Source organism: Procambarus clarkii, chromosome 45 (assembly GCF_040958095.1).
Source record: "Procambarus clarkii isolate CNS0578487 chromosome 45, FALCON_Pclarkii_2.0, whole genome shotgun sequence".
In the NCBI taxonomy this organism is placed as follows: domain Eukaryota; kingdom Metazoa; phylum Arthropoda; class Malacostraca; order Decapoda; family Cambaridae; genus Procambarus; species Procambarus clarkii.
In genome coordinates, this window is record NC_091194.1 from 5,392,926 (window position 1) to 5,406,535 (window position 13,610).

Below are 13,610 nucleotides of genomic sequence, written 5' to 3' on the forward strand. Positions count from 1 at the left end.
TATATGACCTAACCTACCCTACCTAACCTAACCTAGCCTAGCATAACCTAACCTAAACTAACATAGCTAAGTCAATAATTTATGTTCCTAATATAATATAATAATAATAATTCAAATAAACCAATTGGAAACAATTTGTTGAAACAAAAAGAAAATCACTCGGCCTATTAGGCAAATCGAACTTTGCATAGTAGGCCAAGAAGTGCATTCTGGCTACTAGGTACAACATATATATATATATATATATATATATATATATATATATATATATATATATATATATATGTCGTACCTAGTAGCCAGAACTCACTTCTCAGCCTACTATTCAAGGCCCGATTTGCCTAATAAGCCAAGTTTTCCTGAATTAATATATTTACTATAATTTTTTTCTTATGAAATGATAAAGCAACCCATTTCTCTATGTATGAGGTCAATTTTTTTTTATTGGAGTTAAAATTAACGTAGATATATGACCGAACCTAACCAACCCTACCTAACCTAACCTAACCCATATTTATAGGTAAGGTTAGGTTAGGTAGCCAAAAAAAGCTAGGTTAGGTTAGGTTAGATAGGTTAGGTAGACGAAAAAACATTAATTCATGAAAACTTGGCTTATTAGGCAAATTGGGCCTTGAATAGTAGGCTGAGAAGTGCGTTCTGGCTATTAGGTACGACATATATATATATATATATATATATATATATATATATATAAGAAATTATACTAAAGTACTCTATATAATTTTAAAGTGGGAAAGCACTGCTTCTGTTTGGTAATGCAGGCACAGTAATGACAAAACTTTTGAAAACAATGGATATGGGTTGCATAATGCTGACTTGCAATAACCCAACCTGTTATTGTCACCACTTACTTTTAGTTACAAAGTGGAAATAATTGAAATTGTATATGCCAATATTTCTCAATCAATAATACTGGTATATACTGTACTACAATACAAGTAAAATGCCGCAATACATGCACGCACTTTACGTAACCTTCAGTAATATGAGTAACCTTCGGCGATGATGTCATTATTTACTCACATGCTGCCTTAAGGTATGGTGAATATCGAAGCAGCAGTGGTTTACGCATCATGCAGGCTCACCTGGAAAATAAATTTAAAGTTATCAAGATTTAGTACTATATATAATCATCTTAGCAATAAAAATAATAATACAGTAATAATAATAATAATAACTTTATTAATAAAATATACAGTACATAAGAACATATTACAGCGGTATATTTGTAGGGAAAGATTGTATATTAAATAAAGCCTTTAATATGCGAAACATTTCGGGTATAGCTTAAAATAATTTTTTTAAGTTTAATAAAATTAATCATTTAATTCTAAATAATAAACTAACATATATGAATTGTTTAAGAAATTTAGCAGATTATACAGTCAAAATTTAAGTGGTGTTTAATCACTAAGGCATAAACTATTGTGTTAAACAATGTGAAGCTTTAGCAATATTACAGATACAGTATTTAATATTTACAATAACAGTAGAACATTAATTGATTCATTTACAATTAGTGAATTTTACAATGCTGTATCTTTTGATTGTTTCGACATGTGCATGATTAGTGGCTTTACCAAAAATATATTTGTGTAAACACTGAAATAAGTGTTTATATTTTGTATAAACACAATATTATTTGCTTTATCATTATTATTATTCTGTACATTGTTCTAAAAATTCATTCTGGGAAACTACATACAACTTAAGGTAACAACTGCCAGTACAGGTAGTTGCTTATCCTTTTGAGTGATTTGTTCTGGGTTTGAGTCCTGGCTTGGGAGGATTGTCTGGGTGCCAGTCCTTAACTGTCCACCTGTTCACCCAGCAGTAACTGGGTACCTGGTTTATACCAATTCGTGGGTCATGTTCCAGGGGAAAACTAGTGGGTAAGGCTTACCATGGGAAGGGAAAGCTCTCAGCCTGCTAACAGGAGTTAGAAGTTGTCTGTTCATGTACCCACCTGTAGAAAAAAAGTGTTTGTTATCGTTCTATTCCCTGCTAAGAAAACGACCCACTTTAATGTGTTATAAAGCTGGGAAAAATTAAGTTCAGACACACTTGAGGTGTGAACTCAGAGAAAAGGAACTTTGAACGAATTACCCGTTAGTCGAAACTCCTTCCGCACTACACCACTGTTCGTTGTATGTGGTAATTTGTTCACCTTAGCCATAGACACTCCCGAACCATGAACATTTTTAATAAATGTTTATTAAAAAAACTTAAAATGTAAAACCCAAATAAATAAATAGTTACTTTATTTATAAGATAACTTCCATAGACTAACGAGGTGATAATATTGCAGAGATCGTAAATATTTGGCTATTTGTATTGCCAGAGAAAGGCCCTCTAGTCCAGCCACCGACACCAAACACCTTGAAGGCAGAGCATAAAGAGCTAGATCTCACTCCTCTGTAGTCACTTATAGGTAAGCACACTCCATTTGTTATACACAATGCAGCTTTTCCATGGTATTTATAGCCTGTGGCATTACAAATGATATATTTATTCTATCTTTTAGTTTACAACAAAATAATACAGGTGGGTTATGTATATAAACGGCAATAAATATTTTGTGCAATCTGTTCAGTTAACCTAATGTTGGCAGCAATGTAGGTCGATCGGTGAGTGAGTGAATACAGTACTGTAAATGCTTATATTATCTAAGTGTAGTTACAGAATGAGAGCTATACTCATGGTGCCCCATCTTCCCAATAATCTTTTATAATACGACACTTTGAAACTACTGATAGTCTCACTTTCATCGCTACTTTCACTGACAATACAAAAACTAAAATTACCCACACAACATTATTAAGCAAGACCTGACATACTGCCCAATATGTACAAGGTTGTAAGGCCTGAGTGAGATCTCAGGCTCACTTTGGCCTCAGTCCCAGTCCCAAGCAACTGAAGAAGCAAGGGATGATCTTAAAAGAAAAACTTCAGCCGAGGCACAAAGGGGACCAACACGGAGATAAGTCATTAACACCAGTTTGGTGAAAGAATACAGATGCATAAATATATGAGTAAATGTACACAGAGCTATATACTGTACCATAAGCAAACTTTATGTAAAAAAGTTTTCAGGAAAAACAATGTCACAACTAAATGCAGTCTTCACCCAGCATGATATGTTGGCTAGGGAAAATCCAGGATAATTAATAATAATAACAATAAAAATAATAATTAAGTATAGCTAAATAAGAATACAATTTAGGCACTGATATCACAGTCAAAGCCAGACTGGTCAGCTAGCAATTGGAAGAGTGATATTTAGCAGTCTTCCTTGGGATTTACAAGGGATTAAAAGCTCTGCATCATTTATTCCGATACCCACCTGTGTGAAAAAACCAGCGTTGAATGTAATGAAACGCCATTTTCTGGGTGAGACCTGGAGGATTCCCAGAGCTTACTAGGCTGATATGCTAATGTCAGACTTTGGCATCAGTCATGTGTATGGAGTTCTGTGGGCCTACCGGGGACCACGAGCCAGAACCTGGCCCCCCCCCCCCTCAGAGAGGCATGAGGAGCAATGGCCTATAGAAACCCCCATGTGGTTGGAAGCATTCTATGTCTGCCATCGACCGGGTCAGGCACCCAGAAAGGTAAGCATCCCAAAACAAACCCCTATTCTGGTGAAAATTTTGCTACCCAAAGCCGAACAAGTGGAAAGAACTCACATGAAAGAAACGAGCATGACATCACACATCGCCGCGCCGCTGTCTGCGCAGCTTCCCCCTCCCTGGGACGGAGAAGGGGGAGCCCCAAACCCACAGAACTCCATACACATGACTGATGCCAAAGTCTGACATTAGCATATCAGCCTAGTAAGCTCCGGGGAGCAGTAGGGGCTTCCCCCAGAAAGTAGGGTTTAAGTGAACACATCCACAAGGGCCGTAACGAGGATTCGAACCTGCGTCCGGGAGCATCCCAGACACTGCCTTACTCGACTGAGCTACGGCAGGGTAAAAGAGTCGAAACCAAAGTTCTACTGAACTTACTGGATCCCGCAGCCTCTCCGAGGCACAAACCAGGGTTTTACACAACTCCCCCATGCACTCGAGCTATGTCAATAGGCCGTTCTCCCTCTTCGCCCTTATATCATTATATCATTACACACAGAAATCACACTAACATGATGTATCATTTGATGCATCACGTTAGTGTGATTTCTGTGTGTAAGGGTTTAAGTGCTTACCTATCAGTGACTACGGGGAAGTGAATCTAACTCTTCATGCCCCGCCTACCAGCTTTGTGGTACCTGTTGCGTTATAATTTATCTATTCTGACGCTCAAATTCTTTCTGAAATCTGGTTTTAAAGTTGTAGATGGAAGTGGCTTTCACAATTTCTTTCAGTGCATTCTACTTTCTGGCCACCCATACAGGGTACAGATATTTCCTTACATTTTTTTACTCATTTGTGTTTCTGTGGGCGAAGAATTATAAAAAGGCCTTTCCAGACTAGATAAAAATTTTCTCCAGTTTCTCAATCCCTATTTCCATTATTACCAGGCAGCAGTGTTTGAAAAAGATTCCAGCAGTGTGTATTTATCGACCTTCGATGTTGTTTAGCTCCATCCTTGGGAAGAAATTTACCTTTGGAGCAACCAAGTGTCTAGCTCAGAAAAGCATTCCTTTTCTTATTGCTGCTATCAGCAGTGGTTAGTTATGCACCCCATACTCATTCTGTGGGCAGTAGTTTATTGTGCACCCAATACTCATTCTGTGAGCAGTAGTATACTATGCACCCTACACTCATTCTGTATTCACCTAGTTGTGCTTGTGGGGGTTGAGCTCTGCTCTTTCGGCCCACCTCTCAACTGTCAATCAACTGTTACTAACTACTAACTAATGTTTTTTTTTTTCACACACACACACACACACACACACACACACATCCTCAGGAAGCAGCCCATAGCAGCTGTCAAACTCCCAGGTACCTATTTACTGCTAGGTAACAGACGCATCAGGGTGAAGGAAACTTTGCCCATTTGTTTTTCCGCCGGCTGCCGGGATTGAACCCGGGTACCTAGGTCCACGAGTCTAGAGCACTGTCCACTCAGCTAGCCAGCCCCAGTAGTTTATGTGAGCAGTAGTTTATTATGCACCCCACACTCATTCTGTGAGCAGTATTATAATGAGCAGCCCACACTCATTTTGTGAGCAGTCATTTATTGTGTACCCCACTCTCATTCTGTGAGCTGTAGTATACTGAGCACCCCACACTCATTCTGTGAGCAGCAGTTTATTGTGCACCCCACACTTATTCTGTGAGCTGTAGTATACTGAGCACCCCACACTCATTCTCTGAGCAGCAGTTTATTGTGCACCCCACACTTATTCTGTGAGCTGTAGTATACTGAGCACCCCACACTCATTCTCTGAGCAGCAGTTTATTGTGCACCCCACACTTATTCTGTGAGCTTATTCTTTTTATATTTCACACTTATTCTGAAATATAATAATAATAATAATGTTTATTCAGGTAAAAGTACATACATTGAAAATGAGTTACAAAAAGAATATTGGATTTCTAGATAGAGCTAGTACACACAATGCCTAAAGCCACTAATACGCACAACGTTTTGGGCAAACCTTTATCTTTTCAAAAATAAATTGATAAAGCCACATTTACTGTGGATATAAGTCATGTCGTACACAAGACAATTTGCCAATGAATTTTAAAACCTACCTTTACCAAACCTGGCCTAAACTAATGCAAATTAACTTAAGCTAACACAGCCACACTTAATACTGTAAGAGGTCAGTAATTTGGATTCCAGTAACCCAAATCTGCTAGTAATCTGAATGAATTTCCATTCAAGTTTTGTACCATTTACTCAAATAGGAGCTCAGATTACTGTACTGAGATTTCTGCTGAACAAATATCAGAATAAATTTCAATTCCAGTTCTTAATCTTTCAACTCAAATAAAAATGTGGGTTACCAAGATATCTGCTAAACAAAAACCTGAATAAATTCAAATTTTTTAATTTGTTTGGACATTCCCGATAAAAAATTTGGGTAACTCTCTAGTCTATGCTATGTCTTAAAATGTCTAGCTAACTTAAATGGTGGTGGGGCCTATATAATTCAGATATGTAAACATATACAGTGCAGCCTAACCTAAGCTAATACATCCTAACTTAACAATACATACAATTCTAACAAGAAATAAGCTTTATTGAATTGTCTCGTGTATGATGTGACTATATCCCATTTACTGTACCTCCTTGATGAGTGAAAGACTGGCAATGAGGAACTTGCGTGCTTCTCCTAGAGATGTTTTCCTCACCTACATCTCTAGTGCCTAGGTGCTCATTTAGCTCACTTTCAAATATTTGTTGACTGTGACTTGTAGATACCTCAGGCAAGGTTGGCATACCTTAGGATATTACAATGTATCAGTTCTACAGCTATATAATAAGGCAACTCGTCCTCCTAATAGAGCATCGAATTTTGACGCATACTCTACCTAAGGCCAAAAACTGTCGTACTAAAAAATGGTAGCAGCTTGCAAAATTGACATACTGTCCTGATTTTTGTTTTGGGTCCTCTGGTAGGTTAGGAGAGGGCACAATAGTACAACTGTTTCGTGACGTTGGGAAACCTTAGGAGGACGGGCTGAATAAGGAGAAAATATTGTGATGGAAATAGGGAGTACATGAGTATATGGTTTATACCTATTTCTCAATTTCCAGGGGATTTTTATGTTCAATTTCTGCACTAACAGAGATATTTATTAGCTATCCTCTGTCAAATTTCTATCAGCTAAAATGATTTGTTTGTTATAATTATGGATGGACCCCCTTGTGATCCTGGACCCAGATTCATAAAGCAGTCATGCAAGTACTTACAAATGTGTACATCTTTCCTCAATCTTTGACAGCTTTGGTTACGTTTATTAAACAGTTTACAAGCATGAAAACGTCCCAATTAATTAACTGTTGTTATTGATATAAACAGCCTCCTGGTGCTTTAGAGCTCATTAACTGCTTAATAATTGTAAATAAAGCTGCCAAAGATTGAGAAAAGATGTACAGGTTCGTAAGTGCTTGCGTAACTTTTTTATGAATCTGGATCCTGGAGCATAAATTCTGGATATAGCCTTAGTGTATACCTAGTTCCCAGCACCCATGTATACCTAGCTCCCAGCATCCATGTATACCTAGCTCCCAGCACCCATGTATACCTAGCTCCCAGCACCCATGTATACCTAGCTCCCAGCACCCATGTATACCTAGCTCCCAGCACCCATGTATACCTAGCTCCCAGCACCCTTGTATACCTAGCTCCCAGCACCCATGTATACCTAGCTCCCAGCACCCATGTATACCTAGCTCCCAGCACCCATGTATACTTAGCTTCCAACACCAGTGTATATCTAACTCCCAAACCAGCATATACATAGTTCCCTAAACCAGTATATATTGTACCTTGTTCTCAAAATGAGTATATACCCAGTTCTGAAATTGAGTGTCTACCCATTTCTGGAAAAGAGCATATTCACAGTTCCCAAAGTGAGCATGTATCCAGTTCCCAAAATGTGCAGATACCCAGTTCCCAAAATAAACATGTACCCATTTTCTAAAATGGGCATATACCCAGTTCCCAAAAGTTATTTCCATCAGTTATAATGGTGAATATGATAACAATTGGTGGTCTAAAGCCTCAATTGGTCATCTGAAAGTGTCGTGAATGTATCGTAAGACGACCTTACGTCTATTGTAAGGTCGTCTTACGATACATTCACCGGCAACCCTCTTTTTGTTATTTCTCAGGGCTAATGCAAATTATTATGTGAAGTTAGATTAAGTAGCTAGGTACAGGTAGATGTAAAAAATGTTTTACTAATGGTTTTATGTCATTTAGTGCAGGTCAGGTCAGATCAGGCCTTGTTTTGCTTTATTAAGAGAGGCTAGGCTAGGTTAGGTTCAGCTAATTAAGATAACCAGTGTTTAATTTAAGTAATAAATGTGACATAACATTTTTAACCTAAAAAATTTATTTTTTATTCAATTAAAGTGTAAGATCCACATATTTCAATTACTGTATCCATGATAAAATTGACAAACGTACTAACAATATCTGGTCATTTGACCTACCTGAGGCAGCATGGGTCACATTCAACTGAAAGTTGGTATTACATTGTACAGGTATACCACTCTCTGCCGATGCTGATGTTACACAGTGTTGATGCACTCCTTTGCCTCCTTCTGTAATGTATTTTTGGCCAATTTTATAAATTACTGTAACAGATTTCTTTATCAGTTCTGTAGTTGCTGGCAAATAGGACACAATGTGTCTTTCATAATTTTGTGACTGTTACATTTAACCCTTTAAACTGACCCCAATCACCAGTGTGATTTCCATATTGGTTTTGTACACTATTTTTTGTCATGCACTCCACAATGTTGAAGTTTTAATTAGCCGAGCCATTTAAGGCTTTTTTTTAACATAATAAAGTACCCTTATAAATAGGGGGACATCTTATGTATAAGTGCATCTTATATGCCAGAAAATACAGAAAATATTGATAATTTAAAGCTAAAACAATCACTATGCAAAACAAATTATTTATTTTGGAAGCACCAACAAATTTGTTACCTAGTAAACATTTTGTATACAAACATTAATTTTAGTACAGACCACATACCTGATACAACTGCTGAACCATAAGGAAGACATTGGCTTGAATTGGTCATGAAACCAATGTGTCCCACTTCTGGTTCACCATCATGTTGAGCTACAAGAGGACTATGTGACTTTTGCAGCAATGGTGGTTGATGTCTCTGCATCTTGATATCAAATTCTGGCGATGTAGAATATTTGGGTTCCCGTATTAAAGACGTGGTGCTTTGAAAGTGTTCTGCACCTGGTTGACGCTGGTGATATTGCTGAAGAAGCTGTTGACTGGACTGTATTTTGAAGGTCTGAAAATACTGAGGGGATAACTGGCTTTCAAAAATACCTGAAGAGCGGTCCTTTGAACAGGTAATTTTGCCATCATCCATTGGTTTATAACTGCAATCAGGAGACGCAATAGTGCAACTATATTTATGATTACCACTTGGGATATTTGTTATATTACTTTCACTCGGCCGAGGGCTGCTCGAAAAAGTCATTACACTTATTCTACTCTGTTCATAGTTGCCTGTAGAAGGTAAATTGTCACTTGTCGTTGGATAGTTGCCTGAAGTAGATACACTATTCACATTTCTGTTTTCCAAACTGGTGCCTGTAAACAGCATACTACCACTGCCAGTTTGTTGGCTGCTGTCTGAAGAAAATATTGCTACACTTCTGTCTTGTACATACTGATTTCTAGGACTCAGGCCTACACTTGTACTATGTTCATAATTGCTAGGTAATGATAAAGATGTACTTGATCTTATATTCTGGCCAAAAGTATCAGGTGAGAGCACATCCACCCTTGAATTGCACGTAGAAGTTTTGACTGAAGGTAAATTTGTATTTATATTTTGGTCACAGTTACCAGGTGAGCGTGCATCCTCAGTGTTCTGATAACTGTATGTTCCAGCAGGCTCATATCTACCCACAGTATGCATATGGCCAGTATCATGCTGTTGAGGACTTTCTGTATATGTTCCAGCTTGCTGAAGATGGTCTACAGTAGATATGCGGCTAGTATCACAGTGTTGAGTACTCTCTGGATATGTTCCAGCTTGCTGAAGATGGCCTACAGTAGATACGTGGCTAGTATCACACTGCTGAGTACTCTCTGGATATGTTCCAGCTTGCTGATGATGACCTACAGTAGATACACAGCTAGTATCATGCTGTTGAGGACTCTTTGGATGACTACCTACAGTAGGCATGTGGACGGTATCACTTTGTTGAGGACTCTCTGGATACATCCCAGCTTTCTGATAATGAACAACAGTAGACACACAACCAGTATCAGACTGTTGAGAATGCTCTGAATATGCAAGATCATTGTTGCCAAATTGTTGATCAGGAGTTTGGAAGTAATTCATATTTCCTTTGTGCAATGCTGAAGTAGAGGGGTATGACTGGGAAGAGCCAGTTGAGCAGTTCTCCTGAGCTTGATCACTACATGACAGAAGAGTTTCTCTATCAAAACTAAATTTATTTGTTACGAATGAACTGAAACTATCGGTTGAAACAGTTGATGTTTTGCACGGTACACTGTGCCACTTGACTTCATCTACATCTCTGACTCTAGTTTCATTTAATGCAAGAGATTTTTTACCAATACATTCTGATGAACTAAATGCATCAAAACTGCAAAATCGTTTTGGCCTACTCTGGAATGGATTGGCCTCATTGCAATCTTCCTGATTAATCAAATCATGACTACGAGTTTGTTGACCTGTAGTATCTGAATGTGTTGATCTTTTATTTCCTGAATGTTCGTTTTCCAAGCTTATTCCAAAAGAATCAACAGATTTAATCATATTTTGCACTGTTTCAGGGTTCATCATTTGTTTCAGAATCATCATAAGCTCTGGTGGCAGCTGAAAAGATATGCTAGCATTAAGAACGTTCCTCTCTCAAAATATATGATAACAAAAATTACAAAAAATTAAATGCAGAACAGTATGTTCTCAATTTTCTAAATCAATAGGAACTGAACCATGGTCATTATTTATGGAGTTTTATTATATCCAGAAGTTATTAAGCAGTTATTGTTACCAGGGACATTTGCTACTTTTAACCCAAAGTATTTTTATTAGTGCAAAAAATAGTATAAATATTTGTGGATATAATGATCGTAATTAACCATTTTACTACAATATTTGTTACTGATTGAATAAATAAATATAGGTCATTGCCTACTTTTCTATAGATGTCTATTAAATAATTTATAAATGCTCTGATGTTCGACCAGGTCCTCAGGCCTTCAAAAGTAAGAGTCTTCAGTAAGCCTTCAGTAAAAGCCTTCAGTAAATACTGTACTGAACTCGTGATTCAGTCAAAGGCTAAGTATCAACCACACGAAAACTGCTGACTGGAGGGAGGGAGGATTGCCAGGGAGCCTCCGAGGCTCATGCAGAAAATGGTGTTTCATTACATTCAATCTGGTTTTCTGTGGGGAGCCCCTTCGGCTCCCTGGAACTACATAACTAAAGATAAGAAAAGAGGGACTTATCCGGGAGGCGGCTGTTACATACTCTTCAACGCTGAGTCAAGACAACGGGCTGCAACCTACAACCCAAAGCAACACAAGAACGCCCAGGCCCAGGAATGTTAGCCAAATATTGGGTGGCCAGGACCCTGTTCGATCTCCAAAATCCCATGCTCCCGAATATCAGCCTAAGACATGTTGCCAAACACAGCAGCAAATGCAGCAAACTTCCTAACGTCCTGGGCACAAGGATAGACCGCAGGCTGGCTAGACTTTAACCCTGCAGACAACCTGAGAAACCTGAGCCCTGGAACAGGGAACGACGGAAACCGGATTAACCCAAAGCGCATTCCCAGCCACAGAAGCCGAAGCATGCAGGTACAGTGTGTCCTCACTTCAACGAACTATATGGGGCGAAGCCGATTCGTTCCAGTGCGGAATTCGTTCCATCCCGGGCAGAGCCATCCTCCATACCCTCTACCCCTGAAGAATAGGCAGAATCCAGGGGAAAGGCTGAAAAGAAAGGGGCCTGCTGGTGGGACCCAGAAGTGTCGGAAGGAGGAACCAGCTCAAATGCCTCCATCCCAACCCAAACAGGGCAGTCCCTGAAGCTTCCCGAGTCTCATTACCAACTAAACCCTGCCCCAACCCCAAAACCCTCAGACGTTTGGGAGCCGGAAGCAGGGGAGGAGATGCTGGATGAACAACAGGAGTAAGAACCAGGAAGTGAGGACTGAACCAAAGTCGAAGCGACTAAAGCCCTCAGGTTTGGGTCCCTATAACCAAGTGGGGCAGCTGCGGGACATCCTGGTGGGAAACCAACCTAGCACGTTGCAGCAACCTAAACCTAGCATACAACGCGGATTCTGCCTGTACCGTAATAGTAATGTCATCAGAATAGTACTGGAGAACAAGCAGAGAACACGCCTCACAAGACTCCGGGTCAAAGGTGTCGTCGACCCAACAGGCAGCCTGATGGAGGCAAAAGAGATGACTGTCACCCTGAGACAAGGGCACACAGTAATCTTCGAACCTGCACAAGGCAGGCAGGAATTCAGAAGACTCATCCATAGGTCCACCAAGCCCCAGCAAGGTTTTCCAGGGCCCGTAGGCTGACTGTTACAGGAAGCCCGAGCAAGGTGCTGCTAACCAGTTAAGACCCAAAGCTAACAAGGAGAGAGATAAAAAATCTGAAACCCCTGCAACATTTACAATCACGGGGACCTAGTGGAATGCCACCAATATATTTTAAGTGGAACTATAGCCACACCAGGCAGACCCCCTTTCCCCAGGCAAGGAAAACAAAAACCAAAGAAAAATCCTGCAAAAGTACAACGTCCCTAGAGGAAACAGGAACCGGCCACTGCGTAAGTAAGTAGGCTGCCCAATACCATGATGCCCCAACCTAGCACAATACCAATCCCTACCCAAGGCCATACAAGGCCACGAAACTCCAGCTGGCCCTAAGGGTGGGGTAAGTGCCGAGCAGCAAAAACCCCTACGGAATTGGTTCCTGAATGCACCAGGGAAGAGAACCCTAACATGCAAGGGTAGTACTCACGGGGCACTTAGGGAAGGAGGCCTCTAAGCATATGCAGCCCTGGTACTCTTGTAGACACCTGGCCACTGCGCACAACAACACAGCAGAGGACACTACGAAGGCAAACACTGCTTGGAAAACAAGGCCAGAGAAGACGTCCGCCCTGATTTGCATTAGCAGGTCACCAGTGCAGAGGCTCCAGAGTGGATGGGGGGGGGGGGGATCTGCGTGGACGAGTGACGTGGTGATGGAGTGTGACATTTGCTTGTTTCCTTGGGATTGGAGGGAGTTTTACCTCTCTGTTCAATTTTCCATTGCAATTTTCTTACCATATGGGGTCCAACCATATATGCCTAACCCCTGTCGATGGCAGATGAGGAAAACCACCAACCACAGGGGGAGTTTTCCATGCGCCTCTCTGAGGGGGCCATGTTCTGGCTCGTGAATCCTCAATAGGTTGAACTCCATAAACAAATGCCCCAGTCTAATGATTTGCATATTAGCCCAATAGCTTCAGTGAGTCGAAGGGGCTCCCCACAGAAAATATGATTTTCAGTAAATTATTCTGCTTAATGGATTTTGCAAGGGCTCCCTCCATTATCGAGACGTTTATCCAAAAAATTTTAAATTTGTAGGGGAGGGCCAGTGATAAAATTTTGTCCATTTAGATGAGCTCCAGATTTTGGCAGTGCCACTTAGGGAGAAGTAAATATGGGCATGTTTTGGTTACATAAATTTAGAAATTATGGGGAATCAGAGGCTGAAAAATTGAGAACATGCTATAATATAAAAATAAGGTACAGTAATGCTCTAATATATTCCAATTTTAATAATTAATGTAACATTATGTAATCATTAGTACATGTTGATATTTGAGCTATGTGATTTTTATACCATATGCAAGACCTATTTTGTCTACTTAATGATGACTA

General features: G+C 39.7%; 1 protein-coding gene across 4 annotated transcripts in view; it reads right to left on the reverse strand.

The window, feature by feature from the left end:
• Positions 1 to 651: 651 nt before the first annotated feature.
• The window catches only part of LOC123769831 (uncharacterized), a gene marked incomplete at its 5' end in the record, with an annotated part of 29,227 nt that continues 16,268 nt past the window's right edge, over positions 652 to 13,610 (reverse strand). The window contains 5 exon segments of one of the 4 annotated variants that reach the window (XM_045761159.2): positions 652 to 1,106; positions 1,925 to 1,987; positions 6,258 to 6,413; positions 8,134 to 8,244; positions 8,685 to 10,527. In XM_045761159.2, the coding sequence (XP_045617115.1) occupies positions 1,093 to 1,106; positions 1,925 to 1,987; positions 6,258 to 6,413; positions 8,134 to 8,244; positions 8,685 to 10,527 (2,187 nt within the window). 4 annotated transcript variants of the gene reach the window in all.